Genomic DNA, 21,192 nt, shown 5'->3' on the forward strand with positions numbered 1-21,192 from the left:
CCACCTGTGGCACGTTTTCACCCATCCCTCTGCTGCTGCAGTCTCTTCATTCTTGGCCTGTGAAGTGGTTGGGCTTGAGGGTGAAAGGGGCACAGCTGGTGTTTCACAACTACTCTGGCCAAAAATGGTCCCTTTGCTCCACCCTTTCCCATCTAGCCACATCCTCTTGAAATAGGCAGAAGCCAGACCCATACAAAATCTGCCCTGAAGGCATTTTGTGGGAGCAGATGACCAGCAAGGGGAAGGAAGGATGTTTTATTGCCTCAGCTCTCTTCCTTCCAGTGGATTTTGGCAGAAAGGACTGGTCTTTCTGCTCTTGTTCTCTCCAGCAAAAGGGATATATAGCCTAAGTGTTTATTCTGAAGCTGTTTGGCACTGTAAGGTAACATTTGAATACAAATGTGTAACATGAAACTGGAGTTTCAAAGATAAACTTCCTTTATTAACATTGTTTTGATCAAATAATTGAGTAAATTTGAGTAAATTTACATTCAAATTTATCACCTTTTTACCAGGGGATTTCTGTCAGGCTTGGTACTTTCAACGTTAACTGCTGGATCCTGGGGCTAAAAGTTGTCTTTTGTTTTTTCTTTTCTTTTTCCTGGTGTCCATTGAATTGATGACAAATTTTAACTCTTCACAACAAAACATTCGTTCAGATTCAGTATGAACTTGAATAGGCCAAAACTAAAACAAATAAAGCAAATTAGATCAAAAAGGGCTGCGTTGGCTTTTAGTAACCTTACCAGTAGATCCAAATTAAATTTTTGAAGGCATTCCAGAATACAACAGGCTGCTCTGGGCGCTGGAAACGAGTGTGTGCGTGGGACTTCAGCTGGATTTGCAGAAAGATGCAAAGAGCAGGGCAGGGTCGGGGGAACAGGACAGCCTGTGGGATGAAAACATTTCTTGTTAGTTCCAGTTAAATAGGACGTTAGCCAAGTGCATTGACTGTGCCTGTTCCTCCTTTGTGAGCAAACATTCGTGTTATAAAAATACCATCCTAAATTGTCTTGTCAAAACACTGCCAGCAGTGTCTACAGAGATCAAGTATTTATTTGGACCTGGAGAGTGAATGTCAGCAATGGACTTAAACAGACCAGCTTATACTGCCATTTGCCACCTTTAATTATATGTTTCAGTGCAGGCTATATGGTGTAAGACTTACTGTCTGATACACAAAAAAAGCAGCTCCGCACTTAGCCCATATGGCTCCAGCCTTGCCTGTGGCACAGCTGACACGACTGAGTGCGGCTGTATGCAGGTTCTCCTGAGATCAGTGCTGCTGGAGGACTTTTCTCTGTTCAGGGTCTCATCAGCAGTGCCACAATGAGCAAGTCAGGATACCTGTACCCTCAAGCACTGCAGAAAATAGAGAATTGTTACCATATTTCCAGAATTGCAAAGAAACCTAATAGCTTGGTGAAAAGTAGAAATTAGGTAGCCTGGTTCCCTGTGGCTCTTTTCCTGTGGATTTCTTGATGGCTCGGCTCATGTTGCAACATTTATCTCAAAGGAAATGAGAGTCTGGATTCTTCTCACCTACAGAACTACTTATTTTCATGAAACTTGCAAGAAGTCAGTGTCTTTGAAACCTTGACTGCTCTGTCAAATTCTGGCTGAGATTGCTCAGGAAGATCAAAAGCCACTGGTTGACTAAAGTGCCAACAGCCCTGCTCTGTAAAGCTCATTTCTGTAGGGAGTAAGGCTAGAAAAAGTCACTGTATCCTGCAACAGAAACACAAGGTACAGATGTCCATGCTTTCATATTCCCCTTTGCCAGTGTGAATCTTGCAGTATTTAGCCAATCTTTGGTTTCATGTGCTGCTCTGTGGTCTTCCCCCTGCCAGGTTGTTGTCCGTGTCCTCCAGTGCAGGAGGAGGACCTGGTAGCGCGGGAGCCTTTGGTAGCGTTTCTGTATCACATGCTGGCAGGTCTGGGCAGTGCCCCTGGGACTGCAGTTTGAATGGGAAGGAAAAGCATGTTGGGAAGCGTGGCGCCAACAAGAAAACTAATAGGCCGGAAAGAGTCAGATGTACATCCACCAAACTGGTCTTGAGAGCCTTGAAATAACAGATTACTGGGTAGATGCAGCATTTATTAGCAGGGAAATTAGAGTGTCTGTGTTTCCATCAGGCAGCACAGGACAGAGCTTTTACTTGGCTTCCGTATTTGCCCGCTGCCAGCAGCAGATTGCTGTCTGGGTTAATGATCTCTAACAGAGACACTATTGCTACCTCTTGCTCCTCAATTCTTGCTCTCAATTGCTCTGATATATTTGTTGGTGAGGGAACAAGTCTCACCTTTGGTGGTACCTAGAAAAACTGTAAAGTCACAGGCTTGAGAGCACCAAACAACAATTCACTAATCAGTCATGGTGGAGGGAAGGGCTAGGAAAACATACCTTTGTCAGGAAAATTGTATTTGCTACCATCCTGTATTTGTACAATGAAAAGTTCCTGATCCTACCTCTGTACTTGTCACTGGCCAAAGCCAGAAAGCTGCAGTGACTGGGTTCACCCCATATTCCTGTGGGCTTCCCTACCAGCTGCCTGGGCAGTGGCTAGGCAATGCGACTTCAAATGTGCTAAAAGAGCATCTGCTCTGATATTGAACCCTGAATATAAAAATTAAAAACAAAAAAACTGTGAGATGATATGGGGTTTCAGTGCATTGACATTGTCTGACTTAAATTTTGTAAAGAAAATGTGACTTTTTAACTATTTTTACGAACTCTAGGATTTCTTTTTAAGTATATAAAAGAAAAAGTTTTTTAAGAATTTGTTTTTAGAATTTTTAAAAACTTTAGAAATGTTTTTAGAATTTATGCTTTTATTTAATCTTAATTCTTCTCTTGCTTCTTCAAATTAACCAACTATTCTATTGTGCATCACTTGCAGCTAGTCAAGAGAGCTACTTAATATTCATAACAATATGTGGGCATTTCATTGAAAAGTGACTTAGATAAAATAACTTTTAATCAAATTTAGGTATTGGAGATGGAGTGATTTGGATAGACTGAAGCTGCATTGCAGGACTTCATGTTAATTCCATACCAGTTTTACCAGTGATGCTGACTTTGTGTTGGGAATATTCAGCTTGAAAACCTCAAATTTCATAAAGGGGAATTTGACTTGTCCTGGAATTGTCACAGTGGTGTGTTACTGTTGCATTCCTTCATCATCAAGAGAGTTCATCCACTTCTAGAAACTGGCGCTACATTTGAAGAAGACGAACCAAAAGTTGGGAGGTTTGGACTGTGGTGGAAGACCAAATACTGGACTCCTCTAAATTTCTCAGGTTTTCACTCAGTTTTTTAAAGCACTTGCAAGACCTGTTCTTTGGGGGTTTGGTTTTGGTTTGGTTTGGTTTTAAATTATCATTCATTTCATATTGTTAAGCTTTTACTAACAGATAACATTCAGCAGGAATATAAATCCATATAAAAACCGCACTGTGATGAAAACAAAATAATGAAATTCATTACTTTGAATAACTCTCCCATCTGGCACTGTAAAAACATGACAGACACACAAGGGCCTGAAGAAGTCCAGAAGAAGCTGGAAACTGTTACCTTAATTTGCAGACAGGGATGCGTCTCCCCTAATTTCAGCCCTCTTCAGTTTATTTGCTTTCCAAAGCTCCCTCTAGAGCCAGGAGAAGAAACAGCCAACCCCAAAGGCTGGTCCGGTCCACCTATTTCAGGCACCTGCTCTATAATACGTGACTTATTATAGACAGCAATTCTTTATCCTTATCCCGCCCTGTTCAGTGTTCCCCGAGTCTGTTAGGTTTATGCTCCAATTTCAAATGTCCTGTCCCACAGAGACTGCTCTGAGCCAGAGTTGGTCCCTGTAACCCAGCACTTGGTGTCCTGCAGTGCTAGTAGGAGATGCTATTATGGAAGAATGCAGGTGGTAGTGGTACCTCCCTGCCTGTTCCCTTCAATAATAGGCCCTTCTTGCCCATGGATTTATCAGGTACCTTTTTACCCTGCTGCCTCCAGCTGCCTCCACTGCCTCCTGGCACAGTCCAGAAGTTCCCAGTTACTCATGGTATAAAGAAGTATTTTCTGTTGCCTGTTTTCAGTTAATCTACTCCTTTCATAGAGTGACCCTTATGCTAGCTGTGTGGGATCAGGGAAAGAAAAGTCCATGGGTTTGGTGATCCCACACTTTGTGGTGCGTGGCACGTGGTCCCCCTCATGCTCGTCAGTGACCAGTTGTCAATCAAGTTCTCAGGATTAGCAGAGGACTTGTACAAGCCAGACATGTACAGAAGAACACAGGGCTTTGAAGAATCATAGAATCATAGAATGGTTTGGGTTGGAAGGCACCACCCTGCCATGGGCAGGGACACCTCCCACCAGACCAGGTTGCTCAAAGCCCCATCCAACTTGGCCTTGGACACTGCCAGGGAGGCGGCAGCCACAGCTTCTCTGGGCAGCCTGTGCCAGTGCCTCACTACCCTCACAGTGAAGAACTTCTTCCTTACATCTAATCTAAATCTACTCTCTTTCAGCTTAAAGCCATTACCCAGACTAATGGCAAGTGCAGAGCAGCACTTGGGAATGCAAAGAACGCATGCGATGGATAAAATAACTGCGTCACAGTCCTAATGGTTTCTTCTACGTCCACAGAGACTAAGATTTATTTTTAAATGGCTGAATCTGAACTGAAAAAAACCCAGCCCAAACAATTCAAATCATTACTATTTTTATCAAGCCAGGACTTTATTTTCAGGTCAGGTCTTCCATTCTGAAAATATGATAGCTGCAAGGTGATTCCTCTTGGTAACCCACTAGGGCTATGAAAAACAATTAGAAACATTTTGTCCTATTGCCAGTGTGCTTAGAGGGAGGAAGAAAGGGAAATGCTTCTCATTAAAAGCCAGATAGATCTTTTTGTACCTTTGTTAGCACTAACATTAGGGCATAACCTGTTGCAAAATTACTTATTACACATTCTCCAGACCTGATCAGAAAGAATAGCTGTCAGCAATATAAACCTCTTTGAAGGGAAGTTTATCAAAAGAGTGTGGTAGTCTCATGAAGGAGCTGAGGGCATCTTTGAAGCACAGTACCAAATCTATTAATTGGAGATCTGGCAAGAGCAAGTCACCACTCCCGTGAGGCCTGGGAGCCCGCCCTTCCAGAAGAGGGGAATCTGGCCAGCTGCAGAGCCAGGACATGATGGGGATGGGAATTGGCATTTCTCCCAGGCTTCTAGTCCAGGTGTCTGCTGTGCCTGAGTGCTCTGCTGCCCGCTGTCCCTGAAGCAATTTCATGAGACTACAGGGGTAGTCAGCAGATGCTCTTGGCCCCGGGTGGATTCAGCCCGCTTCCTGCACCCTCCTGAACAAATGATCAGGCCATGGGAGAGAGGAAAGGAAACCTGGGAGAGAATGCGCCTCCCTGCATCTGCAGATACGCCCTGCATGATTAGCAGAAGCCATGAGGGCAGGGCATGGCTAAGTGACCCCATGATTTGCAAACACATGCAGTTTTAAAAAATATTTTCTAAAAATGGCACCATTCTGGGAGGTACAAAGGCTTGGAGGGCTAGTAAACCCCTCTGATAGTGTCTGATCAAATGCAGCCCTTGAAAAGATCAGGTAGTGCCTCTTTTTCACTAGTCCAGTAATAAAAAAACCCAGCCCACCTCCAAAACCAAACTAAGTAAGCAAACAAACAAAAGTGAAAAAAAAAAAGGATACTTCATTAGCTATTCTTTGATTTTTATTAACCCACCCCAGACACAAACAGTAAAGAGGGACCTGGCTTTTGTGTCTAGGTGAGCTGGGCCTAAGACAAGACTCATAGAGAACAGTAAAGCTGTTTGTATCTCCCCAGGCTGGATGGAGCCAAGATAAACCTTGTTACTGAGGACAAACCAGAACAGGTTCTACCTTACACTCTGCCAGCTGGAAATTGCTGAGGTGACATGAGGAGAGTCTCCTCTGAAATACCCAAAAAAGTATTTTCAAGGAAGATTCTGTAAAAAAAACATCTTAACAACAGCATTTCCTTTGAGCTTCATTACATTTGGAGCTCTGGGGAAAAGGAAAACCTAAGCTGCACCAGGGAAGAATTAGATTAACAAGGACCACTATTCTGACTCATGCTTACATCAGAAACATGGTCCATACAAGTACTATGCAGAAGAGACGCTTGCGTGGAAGGCAATCCCCTCTTTATTTCCTCACAGACTACATGTGGCTACATGTTTAATTTAGTTGTTAAAATAGCTTTTCCCTGTTTATTTTGTAGTCTGTCTCCTCACCATGTGAGCTCTCCCATTCACTCTCCCTATCCCATTCCTGAGCAGAGGACACATCCACATGACTTGGGAGGACTGCTCCAGAGGACAACCCTGGAGTAAGCTGCCAGACTGAAGTACACCATTCCTATGTGCATACAGGGTCTTGTGGCTTATGCTTGCTGCACACCATATATACAGATATACCATACTCCATACCATATATACCTCTTCTACAACACATGTTCATTGTAGTATCCTTAACTGGGCCCTTTTAGCACTCATACTGATCCCCCTTTGTGCACATATCCTGGATCCATCATCCAGCTTTCCAGCCCAGCTCCCTGCTTTGAGACACAGGTGGGGAAGAACTGGGGCTGGAGGGCCAGAGGAGTTTCCCACTACTCTGGGGAAGGACATGAAGATGACAAACTTCACAGGATACATGAGTGGCTCCTAGGATAAGCCAGAGGGATGCATTGTCATGGTCTGCTTCAGTACGCATGTCATAGTGAAAGGAAGGAGAAAAGCTCTGGATGCAATATGTAAGTTCCTGGGGAAGAAGATGAAAACCAGAATGTCTATGCTCACCTGCTGCTGAAAAGCTGAAATGCTGCTTGAGACCAGGGAGGGACATGGATGGCGGTTTGACAACCTGGATGAAAGTTTCGGCAGGAGCTGGGAAAACTTCTGTACTACAGAGCATTTGCACAGGAGGGATGGACCTCTTCTGGATCAAAGAAGAAATGGGCTTCTGGCTATGAGCATGTAGGAGGTTGTTAGTGTGCTCTTTAACTGAGGAGTGGGGGAAAGCCAGCCAGTGGTGACATTTTTCAGGACAGTGATCCCAAGGATAAGACATAGCAAATTCTGTAGCCTTTAGGGAAGGATACATCAGGGAATAGCATAAAACTAGAAGGTTAGCATTCAAAGAGAAGGCCAGGGTACTGAATCAGTGCTGTCTCAACATCAGGGCTTGAAGCCTGGGAAAAAAGACAGGAGCATCAGCACATTTTGCTGATATGGTAGGCATTTTGGAAATCTTGAGCTTGTTATAAAGAAACTCAAAGGAACATCTGGGAAGATTAAATCCTTACAGGTGGGTGGAGATGGCTGAAGTGACCATGCTGGGGGCACAGTGGTAGGGCTACCATTCACTCAAAAAGGCCTGAAAAAGGGAAAGGTACTGGCAGTGGTAACAGCAGGGACGGTTGAGAGTATGAAAGCATCATTCAAAAAGCTGCAGGTGTGTCTGAGTAAACACAGAAAAGAACAGAAACTCTAGCAGATTAAGCATAAAAATATAAGTGAGCTGTCCAAAAAGGGATTAGAAGATCAGCTAGTTAAAAAATCAAAACTAGTATTAAATCCTCCCATCTGTCATAGCAGCAGCAAAAATCCATCCTGACACCCTGTCAGACCATAGGACTCCTGGTCTATAAGCCTGTTGGCTGTGCCAGACACACTGGTGGAGGTATAACAAAGGTCAGAACAACCTCCTGGATAAACACAGCCTTTTCAATGATGTCATCATAGTTTCAGCATGTAAAGGGAGGTCCTGCCTTACAAACACCTTGGAGCTCTTTTTGACCAGGTCAACTAGTGTGTGGGGAAGGGTGATCTGGTTGATGTGATCTGCCTGGGTTTCCAAAGGCTTTTGACAAAGCCTCTCTGAAAAGGCCTTAAAGAAAAGTCAACGGAAGTGGGATAAAAGGGAAAATCTAGCAGAGATAATTATTTGATAGAAGGTTGAAAAAAGCATAGGACTAAATAGAGGAAGGTCACCAAGGAGTTCTGCAGGGGTCTGCAGTAGGATCTGTGCTCTTTAACAAGTTCCTAAATGATGTGGAAAAAGAGGTGAACAGTGAGATGATGGGGTTTGGTGACAGGTGACAATAGTTTGTCTGTTTAGAGAAGCTTTTGTTTCAGTGAATATCAACACAAATGCAATGTGAGGTTGATGTCCACTAAGTATCTTAATCCATGTTTCCTCTTACAGCTCAGGCAGGGGGGCTCATTTAGAACCTTGACTCATAAATCACATAACTCAAACCGGAGCCTTTTAATTGTTATTAGTGGTCCTAGGCCTCATTCAAGCTGAGAAGCTTTGCAATTTGTTGACACATGAGGCAGCAGAGCTGCAGTGTGGAAGGCACTCACTGGTCTGCCATTTGCTGTTGCTGCTGCTGAGAGGAAGGACACTTTTGCCTGGAGCATCCCCACCTCCAGACACCCCAGACTTCCCTGGATTGGTGCTGTGTGCTGTAGTGGTGCCACCAGATGGCCATGATCTTAGGGAAAGTTTCCTTCTGTACCTCCCAAACATTGCTCATACATGTACGACTGCTCACATCCGTACTGAACTCAGTATTTGGCACAGGGTATTTGGCTGTTGGGACAATCTTTATGTCTATCTTGAATCAAGACTCTGAATTTGACAGACCTACTTTGGAGACTGGTTGTGGACTCTTCCTTTAAGGATAAATTGCATTCTTGATACTTAGATCAAATTTTAATCCAAATCCACGAGACTAACATCTCTCAGAGTATCCTAGGGCTCCCCTCTAAGCTGGGTATTATTTTATATTTGCAGCACATCAGAGACTGAGTGACTGTACAGAACAGGTGACAACATTTTGTACTGAACTGGTATAGGTCTAGAAAAATGTTTTTGCACTTGAAGCAGCTCTGCAGGCTTGGGTAACTGGAACTGGGCAGAGAGGGTGGATATGGCCTCTTATTGTCAGCCCTTGATTGAACACAGTGCAGTCAGGGAGCTGGATCAGGTCTCAGAAAGCAAATATGGTGCTCTATTTTGTGCCTCTTTAGAGAGGTGTCTGAAGACGAGCATCCTTCTTCCTTCAGCTTTAGTACAAACCAAGCTTTGCACCTGAAACGCTGCTTCTTCTTTAGCCATTCAATAGGCAGGTCTTCCTACGGTGGGTGGTCATAAAGGAGACTAGCGAAAAGCAGTCTCTTTCCTTAAAATCTCTTCCTCAGTAGGAGTCTTTTCCTCCTTAGCACGGTAAACTGTAAGTAATTGAGCCTCCTACTTCTCACCACCTTTTATATTTCAGGAAGCATAAGGTCACTGACGCATTTCCTGATGTATGCTCAAAAATCACACCAGTTTGGATCCAGGACTTCTGATTACCAACATGAAGCTACAGACAGCTCACACTTTCTTGCTTTTCTGCAGCAATCTCAACAAACTTGGGAGATGCCTGTTATCACCTGATGTGCAGGGAAACAGAGGTAGGGAGGAAGCTGGTGGTTTGCTCATTGCCTCGTGGAGAGAACCAAATGGTGAATGTAGGTGGCCTCAGTTTCAGGTAAGTGTTTGCTCCCTGAGGCTACCCTGTGACCTAGCACAGCTTTTGTAATACCAATCAAGTGATGATTTTAAATTCCTTTGTTCTAGGCCTCTTCAAGACCAGAGGGTGAGACTTTCCCATTTTTAAGTGTGCATCATGCTTCTGATTCTAGACAGCTTGATGTGAGGAATACTAATTCAGCCTTCAAGGCCACAGCATTCTTTTCTTTATATTTCTTGGAAAAGAAATCAGTAGGCCAATAGGAATCTTTCCCTTGTAAGGCCCCTGGGACAAAGTTTCTTTTTTTTTTCTGAATATGGAAGTGATGGGACAGCCATCACAAGGGTTCTTATTTGAATACATGCCAGCAACAATGAAAGAATATTGTTTTACACAATTTTTAAAAACCTCTTAAAAGCTGTTCATCAGTTCAAAACTACCAGACAAGTCTAGTGGGAAAGGAACAAGAAACAGGGATGTATTCAGAGTCCCAAAACTAAGCACTTTACATAACACACCCTACACACCATGAAAAAGAAGGTGGCAAAACAATCCACCAGAAGTATCCCTCCTCCTCCAGCAATTCTCTGAAGACATCTGCTTGCCCAGCTCCACTCAGCTCTCCTGTTTTCACAGGCACAGTGATGCCAGCAGCTATTTTTGCACTTTAGCTCAGGGCAGGCTTCAGCTGCTGGACATCTGTGCCAAACTGCTCCTTTCCTTTGCAGACTCTGCATCCCAGCGTCCTCTAGGAAAAGTGCAGGGAACGTCATCTTCAATCCCTGCCCTCCAGCAACACAGGGAGAGGGGCCAATCTCTTCTCCCTCAAGGACATTCGACCACCTGTGCTGAGCTGCTGTGAGGTTGTTTTTGCGAGGTGGCAGCTCATCTCCCTGGCTTCTCTGCAGAAAGTCGAGGGGTTGCAGGCTGTATTTAGGCACTGTGGGTCACTGATGGTGGAAGAAGGGAAGTGAGAAAAGTCAAAGCTATTGGTTAGTAAAGGAAGAACAAAGCTAGTAATGCAGGATCTTTCCATGGAGGTGCAGAGGTGCCTAAATGCAGTGAGTGCTCTTCTACAAGCAGGTCTTTTCCTAAACTGTGGGTCACAGCACTCAAGAGGCGAAACAGGTCCAAAAGGCAGCTCTTAAGTGTCTAGATTAATCAGAGAACAGCTAATATGCTTAGCTGCTGATAGTAAGTAAAGGCAGTTATCCTGTCCTTGACCAGGGTGGTCACCAATGGGAAGCAGTGCACACACTAGGTTTAAGACCAGCTGCCTTAGTGGAAACAAAACTGTCTGAGGCATTCCTGTGACATGAATGTTATGATTTGGAGTGCGATGGGAAAGGATGGGAGTTCCCACCGGCAGTTAGTAGGGAGACTTGTACATTGTCATCCAGACCAAAACTGTGGGTCAGCATTTTCTCCAGACAGCATATAAAAGGTAGAACAAATGGCTCTTTTAACTGGCCCCTTTTGGGTTTTGTAACTGTGCTGGAGGGGAGGGAAATGCTGCTGTCTAGAAGGACAGTTTGGCACCCGAAGCTGGCTGCTGCTAGTCCAAAACCTCTTGAGATGTTTTCCTGTAAAGGTCAATTAAATGAGGGTGGAAGGGTGGTTCAGATTCAACTAACCACTGTGGGCCCTATACATGTCAGACAAGCCATTCCCACATTTTGATGTGTTTGATGACAAAAGAGTGGGGAGTCACTAAAATGAAGTGCAGGAAATGTTGTTCTCAGCCATCTTGAACCTAAAGCTGGCAACTACATCCAGTGTCAATGGTAACTGCAAGTCGCAGTAGAGTTTTGTTACAGCTGAAACCTACTTCTTTGTTTACTAGGACTGTAACCAAACATATGCATGCAGCTTGGCCAAAACTGCTCTTTATTGTCTGGATCTAGAGCGATGCTGAAGCGGTAGTTTTGAGAGCCTTTCATAGTCCCTGCTACACCAAGGAGCAGTCCTGTCAGGGCACTACCAGCCCTGCCTGTCCCTGGGGCTCCCCCAACCCTGCTCATGGCCCAGGACTCAATTTCAGCCCCCTGGGGCCATCAGCCCCTGCCCCAGCAACATCAGAACAGGACCAGTCTCCATCTCCCCACAGCTCTGCCTAGCCATGGCCCCACTGCACCTGGGAGGTGCCCAATAGCCGGGGCTGGGGCTGTGTCTGACCTGAGAGTGCCTCCCTGAGCCTGATCCTGACCCCACCTGCAGACTGATGGCCTGGTCTGTGTGTGTATAGGAGGGGGCTGAGGTTTGTGACAAATTAAAAGCTAAAATGAGCAGATAAAACTCATTGCATTTTGAACAGGTTTTGTTTTTTCCCCTGTGAAATCAGATGAATAATCTCTGAACTGTTTTTCTGCTGACAGGAAACGGTGAAAGTTAACACGTACAGCTGGGCTTCAGCAGAAGGGAGGTGGAAAACCTGAACCAGACAAAAACTGGAGGATAAAAGTAACTGTGTTTTTAAGAAACATGGATGAGTGACTCTCTGTTCTCCTCTCTCCAAAAGGAGGATGAGCTTTACATGTTTGGGAAAGGCATGGCAATACGAAATGAGTAAATGCAGCGCAGTGGAAAAATCATAAGAAAGGGGAGGAAAAGGAGCAAACAGTTCAGGAAGAATTATCCTCAGTATATATACAAATAGCTGAACACTGAACCTCTGTAAGGTGCTCTTCCTAGGACTTACATTGTCATCTACGGTAGTCACTATGCTTTGTCATTTAGCGCCAGGTTAAGTATCACAAAAGGGACATGCAATAAATGGAAAATTACCCTAATCTTGTAAAAATTGCTTATTGTCTCGCAGGCATTAATTTTGGCTTGGATTACTATGTATTTTTTCAAGTTAGTAGGCGTCTATTACTGGTTATAATAACATATACTTTTCATGCTGGCTGGGAAGTGCTCTAAAGAGGCTTTCAGATCTAGCCCTGCAGTATGAGCTGGCTCACATTAGTAGCACAGGCAAAAAACATGCTGTAGGATTTGCTGGCAGATCTTTGATACTTTACCAGATATCTCTATGCTTACTGACAGTGCATGTAGGGACCGACAGTATGGAATACCATCGAGGTCCTGTTGTGCTTCATGGTCACCTCTTCCAAGATGAGGCAGCGAAGCTTGCTGTAATTGGGATGGCAAAGGCATAACAGGGAGGGACAGTCTCTCCCAGCAAGCATCCTCCCTATCTGCTCCTTTTTTGTGTCTGCATTGCAGAGAAATGTGTACTACTTCCATGTATCCTAATTAAACTTGATCATGACTACAGTAATGACCTCTGGTGCATAACTTCAGGCTTTTCGTGATGCTAATCACACAAGGAATAGCAGTATTTGGGGGAGGAGGGCGAACCACTGTCCTTGTGTATTCACTACTGAATGAGGTGACACTGTATTCAGCTCCCCTTGTATGACTTGATTTTTCTCTGGTACTTCTGCATCCTCCCCTTAATACACATGGCTTGACTGATTGTGAGATGGTCATGAGAATATACTGTCTTCTTAACAAGAAGGGAAAGGAATAATGGAGTAAACACATAAGTGGAAAATCAAATAAGTAGAAGCACTTAAAATAATTACAAAAAAATGTTTTAAGTTGCAAAATGGCCATTTAACATTTGATGCAGATCAATAGCTTCAAAAGTGGAATAAGACAATCACAGAATCACAGAATATCAGGGGTTGGAAGGGACCTCAAAAGATCATCTAGTCCAACCTCCTTGCCAGAGCAGGACCACCTGGAGTAGATCACCCAGGAACGCGTCCAGGCGGGTTTTGAATGTCTCCAGAGAAGGAGACTCCACAACCTCTCTGGGCAGCCTGTTCCAGTGCTCTGTCACCCTCACAGTGAAAAAGTTTTTCCTTATGTTAATGTGGAAACTCCTGTGCTCCAGCTTGCACCCGTTGCCCCTTGTCCTGTCATTGGCCATCACCAAGAAGAGCCCAGCTCCATCCTCCTGACGTTCACCCTTTACGTATTCACAAACATTAATGAGGTCACCCCTCAGTCTCCTCCAAGCTAAAGAGACCCAGCTCCCTCAGCCTTTCATCAGAAGGAAGATGTTCCACCCCCTTAATGAAGGATAAGGACTACAACAACGCACTACAGTGTTGCTCAGGCACATACTCAGAGGTTTTTCCTTTGGAGATGATTGGTGTTGTAGTTATCACTCCTATACAGGATTTAGACATACAGCTGTATTCCATCTGACTGTGTGTGTGCAAGGAAAACAGTCTTCAGAATATAAAATTACAGATAGAGGAAAATGCGCTATTGTGCTGCGTTATTACTCTTGCAAAATAAGAGCTGCAGAAAATGAGGGAAATTGATTTATCATGGGGTAGAAAAGCTTCTGTCCCAACCCCAGTATCAGCCTTGGTAATGTGAAAAGAGTTGTGATTCATCTTACAGATGCTGTAATGAGTTTAGGTTTTAAAGGACGTCAAGGCTTTTACCAGATGTAGATGGGACGGAGCAGACATACAGTCATTTACGTTATTTCAGGAAACATTAATAGTTTCACTAGTTTCACTATTCAATTCTTTATGCCTCCTATTACTACATGATGTAAAAATGTTACAGTCAAGTTTTCTTGCCTTTGTAAAATTCCCAGTGAAAATTGCTGTATAAGCCATCCTGCTTCCAACATGGCTTATAAAGCCTAGATCCAGATTTGATGAATTTGCCATCTTATTCCCCCTCCGTGTCTCAGGGATATCTCCTCAGCTAGGAGACCTCAGTGATGAGGATGAGTTAGAAACAAAACATAAATGGGAAAGAAAAATATATTTATTTTCCTAAAGTCCTTTTTACCATAAATATATAAGAAAAGGTCAAACTGCCTATACAGAGTTTTAAAGAATGGCACTTTGTGAATTCACTGAAGATGAAAGGTCACCCAAAATCTTCAAGAAGTTCATTTCCCTTCCCTGCAGTGGAATGAGAGAAAGGAGTGAGGTGATGTTTTTCCACTCACAGATCTTGGATTTCATTGAAATAGCAAAGTTGATCATCTGGTCAGCATCATTGGTAAACTCTGCAAGTGCAGTTTGCATACCACAGGTACAAATGCAGCAACATGATGGTGCTAAACTGGCTGATGGCCATTAAACTTCAAGGTAAATGAATTAGGAACTCCTGCCAGAGATGCAAAAATATATACAAAGTTTTAGCTGATAGGGAGGTGCACGTGCTAACAGAGTAGCCACCATGTTGTGGATAAACAGCTTTGCATCACTTTGTGCTGCAGCCAAAGGTTTTATGTACAGAAGCTGCTGTGACTTGATTTATAACCTGGTAAAAGAGCAGTGAGCAAAAATTGTGATTTGGCATCAAAATATGAATAAAATGGTGCTTTCACATCTTTTGCAGACTTGGTATCTGCCAATATTTTTCCATGTTATTGAATCACATCAACAGATTTTACAGAAATAGCACTGTGTGCTTTATTTAGAGTGTGGTCTGTTTCTGTATTCCAGAGACTTACATAAAGCTCAGTGATTCAACACAAACCTTTTCATCTTTGGTCTTTGTGCCCCAATACATTATATTATTAGAGAACCTTTTGCTATGTTAACAGCAAACAGTCGTAGAAAAAGTAGCCCATTCTGAGGTAAATAAAGTATAGGCTGTCTCTTATTTCAGGCGTAGCCTCTGGAAACTTTAGCTTTGGAAGTACGGGGGAAAAAAAAAAATCCGTAATTGAGTGTTTCGCAGTAGCCAGAGGTATAAACCTCGGCAAGAGAAGCGGCGGCACGGCTTGTGGGAGTTTGTGCTACCTCACTGTCTTTGAAACCATTTTATTTTAAAGAATGAGATTCTAGCTGTTCGCTTTCTTCTCTGATGTGAAAAAGACCCTCTGAAGATTAACACTGAGTTTCCTGTCCCCTCGTAACTTTAAAAGAGAATTTCTAATTTACAAAGAAAAACAAAACTTTCGCTCTCTCAAGGTCCGTTCGGTTCCAGGACGTGCGATTTATTGTCCCTCCTCTATCCAAACACCACTCTTTTCGCGACAAGGCACAGACAGGCGAAAATAGGCACAGCCACGGCCTTCCAGGTGTAGAAAAGGGTCAATTTCGTTATCGATAAAGTAGAAAAAAAACATTTTATTACCCGCGAAGAAACACAAGCCGGAGCGCGCAGCGCCGAGCAGCGGCGGGGCGGGGCGGGCGGGCGGCACCAATCAGCGTGCGCCGCGCTGCTATAAATAGCGGCGCCGCGACCGCCACCGCCCAGTGCTCCCCGAGCCGCCGTCATGTCAGAGACCGCTCCTGCTGCTGCACCCGCCGCCGCCGCACCGGCCCCGGCCGCCAAGGCTGCTGCCAAGAAGCCGAAGAAGGCGGCGGGCGGCTCCAAAGCCCGCAAGCCCGCGGGCCCCAGCGTCACCGAGCTGATCACCAAGGCTGTGTCCGCCTCCAAGGAGCGCAAGGGGCTCTCCCTCGCCGCGCTCAAGAAGGCGCTGGCCGCCGGCGGCTACGATGTAGAGAAGAACAACAGCCGCATCAAGCTGGGGCTCAAGAGCCTTGTCAGCAAGGGCACCCTGGTGCAGACCAAGGGCATTGGAGCATCCGGCTCTTTCCGCCTCAGCAAGAAGCCCGGAGAAGTGAAGGAGAAAGCCCCTAAGAAGCGGGCAGCCGCAGCGAAGCCCAAGAAGCCGGCGGCCAAGAAGCCCGCCAGCGCCGCCAAGAAGCCCAAGAAGGCGGTGACAGCGAAGAAGAGCCCCAAGAAAGCCAAAAAACCGGCGGCTGCTGCGACGAAGAAGGCGGCCAAGAGCCCCAAGAAGGTAACCAAGGCTGCGAAACCGAAGAAGGCTGCGGCAGCAGCGAAGAGCCCGGCCAAAGCGAAGGCGGTGAAGCCCAAAGCAGCCAAGCCCAAGGCGGCCAAGCCCAAAGCGGCCAAGGCGAAGAAGGCGGCGCCCAAAAAGAAGTAAGCCCCTGTGGAAGGAAATTCCTGCTCCGCACTTAAACCCAACGGCTCTTTTAAGAGCCACCCACGTTTTTTTAAAAAGGGCTGGAACGCTGTGGTTACCCTCCCTCTCGGGGGAAGGAGACAAAGGGCAGGTTTTCAGGGGAACGGCAGCGTGGGGGCTGAAGTGCTTTGTCTCGCTTCGGGGAGAGGCAGAAGGAGCAGCGTTCAGGGCTGCCTTAAAGCGCTTCTCTGCGTAGCCCGGGAGAGCGAAGCCGCGCGCTGGTGGCTTTGGAAAGCCCGCACGGCGCCGGGATTGGCTGCGGCTTCGGAAGGGCCGTGCTGCTTCCGGGAGCACGTCAGCAACGCCCCGGCCCCGCCCCCTGGCACGGGTAGTGAAGGAACGCGGGATCAGGGAGTGAGCACGGGGCTGAGTCTCCGCAGCGAGTGCGGGCGTTTTGCTGCCGCTCTCGGACGACCGTTTCAATAGGCGGGTGGCTCTTTTGCTAATATTATTTAATGAAACTCAAGCTCTTTTTCTGAATTTGATGGTGGCTCTGAAAAGAGCCTTTGGGTTTCTGTGGGGAGAACTCCCCGGGTGTTGTTCTTGAGCGTTCACTTGGCTTTAGCCTTGTGGCTGTCGGTCTTCTTGGGCAGCAGCACGGCCTGGATGTTGGGCAGCACTCCGCCCTGCGCGATCGTCACCTTGCCCAGCAGCTTGTTGAGCTCCTCGTCGTTGCGGATGGCCAGCTGCAGGTGGCGCGGGATGATGCGCGTCTTCTTGTTGTCGCGGGCCGCGTTGCCCGCCAGCTCCAGGATCTCGGCCGTCAGGTACTCCAGCACGGCCGCCAGGTACACCGGGGCGCCGGCGCCCACCCGCTCCGCGTAGTTGCCCTTGCGCAGCAGCCGGTGCACGCGGCCCACGGGGAACTGCAGCCCGGCCCGCGACGAGCGCGACTTGGCCTTGGCCCGCGCTTTCCCGCCCTGCTTCCCGCGGCCGGACATGGCAACAACTCAGTGCTCTAAAGCAAGAAAAAATACGAGCCGCTCCGCAGCTCGTCCTTATATCCCTTCTCAACGAAAAGAGCGAATTTCGATAGGCTGATAAGGTGGACAATGAGAAACCAGCCAATAGGAACGTGGATTGAATACTAACCAATGACGATGAACTATTGAGAGCTGTGACTGTAAACCCCTCACTCAGCCAATAAAAACTAACGCTAGAGGAGACCGAAATTTGCATACCGTCGCTACAAAAAGGAGGTCGCTCACGCTTGTTTTACGCTGACGAACGCGGTTGTTCTTAGCAGGAGTGTAGCGAAAGCTTGATTATAATGCCCGAGCCAGCCAAGTCAGCCCCTGCGCCCAAGAAGGGCTCCAAGAAAGCTGTCACTAAGACGCAGAAGAAGGGCGACAAGAAGCGCAAGAAGAGCCGCAAGGAGAGCTACTCGATCTACGTGTACAAGGTGCTGAAGCAGGTGCACCCCGACACGGGCATCTCGTCCAAGGCCATGGGCATCATGAACTCCTTTGTCAACGACATCTTCGAGCGCATCGCCGGCGAGGCCTCGCGCCTGGCGCACTACAACAAGCGCTCCACCATCACCTCGCGGGAGATCCAGACGGCCGTGCGGCTCCTGCTGCCCGGCGAGCTGGCCAAGCACGCCGTCTCCGAGGGCACCAAGGCCGTCACCAAGTACACCAGCTCCAAGTAAGCTGCCTCTGTGCCCTGTGCCGCACCTGCTCGACCCAAAGGCTCTTTTAAGAGCCACCCACCTTTTCAGTAAATGAGCTGTGATGCCGTGGTGACTTGTTCTTGACTGTCCTAGCTTCTTCCCGGGAAAAGAGCAGCAACAGCAGAAAAACGCTGTTAGTTGTATGGAACGCGGGAGGTACCCGTTTGCAGTAAACAGTGTATCCTAGTGGAGCAGAGAACGCTCACGATTCGCTAAAAGTACCTGGGAGCCCGCTCTGCTTTGGTGTCCGGTTTGAGGGTGGGGGATTGAACAGACAGACAGTATAAGCGTTCCCTTGAAACAGGCGTGTTCCGGAGAAGCGGTCTTTGCTCTGTTTCCCCGTGAGGCGCTCTAACGGAATGGGGATACATGGAAAGCACAGGCGGTTCGCGATGACCGCGTGCTTTCGCTTTTCAGCAAAAAAGCTCCAGGCTGCACAGACCCCCTCTCCATTAGCGTCCTCGCGGGCGACGGGAGGGGAAGCGATGCGGGGCGCCCCATGGCGTTCTCAGCCCCGCTGCCGTCCCGAGCATAGTCTCCCCCCCTCCCCAGCGCTCTTCCCGGGGTCTCGCCCGCTCACCTTCCACGACTCTATTCCCCCGCGCCCCGTAAATCCCGTAGCCGAGCAGCCCACGGGAGCGGGGCGCGGGCGGGTAGACTGAGAGCACTGAGAGCCGCGCAGCCGCCGGGCTCGGTCCGACCTGAGTGAGGACTGCGCGGCGCTCGCTCCCCGGAGGGCGGGCCGGGCCCGGCGCAGCTCCCGGGACGGCGGCGATTGGTCGCGGTGGCGCTCGCGGCTCGGAGCCCGTCCTCGCTTCACCAGGGCGCGCTCCTCTGGAAACAGCCGGGCGAGCAGCCGGGAAACGCTCGCCTTACGTGAAAGGCCGCCTGCCGCCCGCGCCTACAGCGTTCCTGCCGCCGCCTGGAGCTGAACGCTGTTACTCAGCGGGAGGAAAGAGCGAGCGGGCGAGCACTCGGGGGACACGGAGGCTGCCGAAGGTGAAGGAGCTCTAGCCGGCAGTCCGGGTGCCGGGGGAGGTGGGCCGTGAGGGGGAGCGGGTTTAGAAGAGGCCGAGCCGTGGGCGGCGGGACTCTGCTACACCGGTCACCTATGGTGGTTTCTGCCGCCTTCCCGCCGCCCAAACCGCCGTTCGTGGGGACGGCCCGCGCGCTTCTCCTTAGACAGCCAGGGAGCCGGCGCTAAAGCGCCTGGAGGTCCGCGAAAGAGCGAGCGGCCGGGCCGGGCAGGCCGTGGCGGGAGGGGGAAGGGCGGGCCGGTTCGCCGGCGCCGGAGGGGGCGGGGCGGGGGAAGGGCGGGGCGGGGGAAGGGCGGGTTTCCCCACCAGCGAGGCGCGGGCTTTTCGAATGCTCGCCGTCGTCCAATGGCAGCCGGTCTCTCGCGGACGGCCAATCGGCGGGGCCCTTCGGCTATAAATACCGCCGCGGCGGAGCCGCTGCTACGGCTCGGTGTGCGCAGAGGTTGAGAGCGTTGGTGTGAGTGCGGAGCGATGGCGCGCACGAAGCAGACGGCGCGTAAGTCGACGGGCGGGAAGGCGCCCCGCAAGCAGCTGGCCACCAAGGCGGCCCGCAAGAGCGCGCCGGCCACGGGCGGCGTGAAGAAGCCGCACCGGTACCGGCCCGGCACGGTGGCGCTGCGCGAGATCCGGCGCTACCAGAAGTCGACGGAGCTGCTGATCCGCAAGCTGCCCTTCCAGCGCCTGGTGCGCGAGATCGCGCAGGACTTCAAGACCGACCTGCGCTTCCAGAGCTCGGCCGTGATGGCGCTGCAGGAGGCGAGCGAGGCCTACCTGGTGGGGCTCTTCGAGGACACCAACCTCTGCGCCATCCACGCCAAGCGTGTCACCATCATGCCCAAGGACATCCAGCTGGCCCGCCGCATCCGCGGCGAGCGCGCTTAAGCCTGAGCCTCCTGTTGCAACCGTTTCCCGGTTCTGGCAGTCACCGAGGCAGCCCACACAGACCCAAAGGCTCTTTTAAGAGCCACTCCATGCACAATGAAAGGAGCTGTAATACTTTGCAACCTGTTAAAAAAAAAAAAAAAAAAAAGCTTTGTGACATTAACACTTACTTCCATAAGAGATTTCCTTGATATCCCATTCATTCTTGATTTGGTGATAACCCAAAACCCCAGTCACTCAGCATTTCTCAGTCCGGAAAGTAAATAGCGGCTTTATTCTCAAAGTATCTGAAAATTCAGTCTTTTATACGGCGTGAAGTAGAATAGGTGTTTAAGGTGGCTAAAGTTCCAAGACATACTGAAAAAAAACCCCACACTAATGCCTTAGATATTAAGTACTGTTCATTATGAGTATTGTCTGAATTCTTAAGTATTACAGCTCCTTTCATTGTGCATGGAGTGGCTCTTAAAAGAGCCTTTGGGTCTGTGTGGGCTGCCTCGGTGACTGCCAGAACCGGGAAACGGTTGCAACAGGAGGCTCAGGCTTAAGCGCGCTCGCCGCGGATGCGGCGGGCCAGCTGGATGTCCTTGGGCATGATGGTGACACGCTTGGCGTGGATGGCGCAGAGGTTGGTGTCCTCGAAGAGCCCCACCAGGTAGGCCTCGCTCGCCTCCTGCAGCGCCATCACGGCCGAGCTCTGGAAGCGCAGGTCGGTCTTGAAGTCCTGCGCGATCTCGCGCACCAGGCGCTGGAAGGGCAGCTTGCGGATCAGCAGCTCCGTCGACTTCTGGTAGCGCCGGATCTCGCGCAGCGCCACCGTGCCGGGCCGGTACCGGTGCGGCTTCTTCACGCCGCCCGTGGCCGGCGCGCTCTTGCGGGCCGCCTTGGTGGCCAGCTGCTTGCGGGGCGCCTTCCCGCCCGTCGACTTACGCGCCGTCTGCTTCGTGCGCGCCATCGCTCCGCACTCACACCAACGCTCTCAACCTCTGCGCACACCGAGCCGTAGCAGCGGCTCCGCCGCGGCGGTATTTATAGCCGAAGGGCCCCG

General features: G+C 48.6%; 5 protein-coding genes across 5 annotated transcripts; 3 read left to right on the plus strand and 2 right to left on the minus strand.

The window, feature by feature from the left end:
- Positions 1-15,839: 15,839 nt before the first annotated feature.
- Positions 15,840-16,514, plus strand: LOC147416347 (histone H1.03). The gene has a single exon (XM_086470001.1). It carries the CDS (start codon positions 15,840-15,842, stop codon positions 16,512-16,514), a length of 675 nt encoding a protein of 224 aa, XP_086326127.1.
- A 576-nt stretch (positions 16,515-17,090) lies between these two features.
- On the minus strand, positions 17,091-17,494 carry LOC147416348 (histone H2A-IV). Its single transcript, XM_086470011.1, has one exon. The coding sequence runs from the start codon at positions 17,492-17,494 to the stop codon at positions 17,105-17,107; it is 390 nt and encodes a 129-aa protein (XP_086326137.1). The 3' UTR covers positions 17,091-17,104.
- Positions 17,495-17,823: 329 nt separating this feature from the next.
- Positions 17,824-18,204, plus strand: LOC147416349 (histone H2B 1/2/3/4/6). The gene has a single exon (XM_086470022.1). The coding sequence runs from the start codon at positions 17,824-17,826 to the stop codon at positions 18,202-18,204; it is 381 nt and encodes a 126-aa protein (XP_086326148.1).
- Positions 18,205-19,733: 1,529 nt separating this feature from the next.
- On the plus strand, positions 19,734-20,144 carry LOC147416350 (histone H3). The gene has a single exon (XM_086470031.1). The coding sequence runs from the start codon at positions 19,734-19,736 to the stop codon at positions 20,142-20,144; it is 411 nt and encodes a 136-aa protein (XP_086326157.1).
- Positions 20,145-20,688: 544 nt separating this feature from the next.
- On the minus strand, positions 20,689-21,099 carry LOC147416351 (histone H3). Its single transcript, XM_086470037.1, has one exon. The coding sequence runs from the start codon at positions 21,097-21,099 to the stop codon at positions 20,689-20,691; it is 411 nt and encodes a 136-aa protein (XP_086326163.1).
- Between the last annotated feature and the right edge of the window lie 93 nt (positions 21,100-21,192).

Source organism: Leptosomus discolor, chromosome 1 (genome assembly GCF_034619465.1).
Source record: "Leptosomus discolor isolate bLepDis1 chromosome 1, bLepDis1.hap2, whole genome shotgun sequence".
Lineage (NCBI taxonomy): Eukaryota > Metazoa > Chordata > Aves > Leptosomiformes > Leptosomidae > Leptosomus > Leptosomus discolor.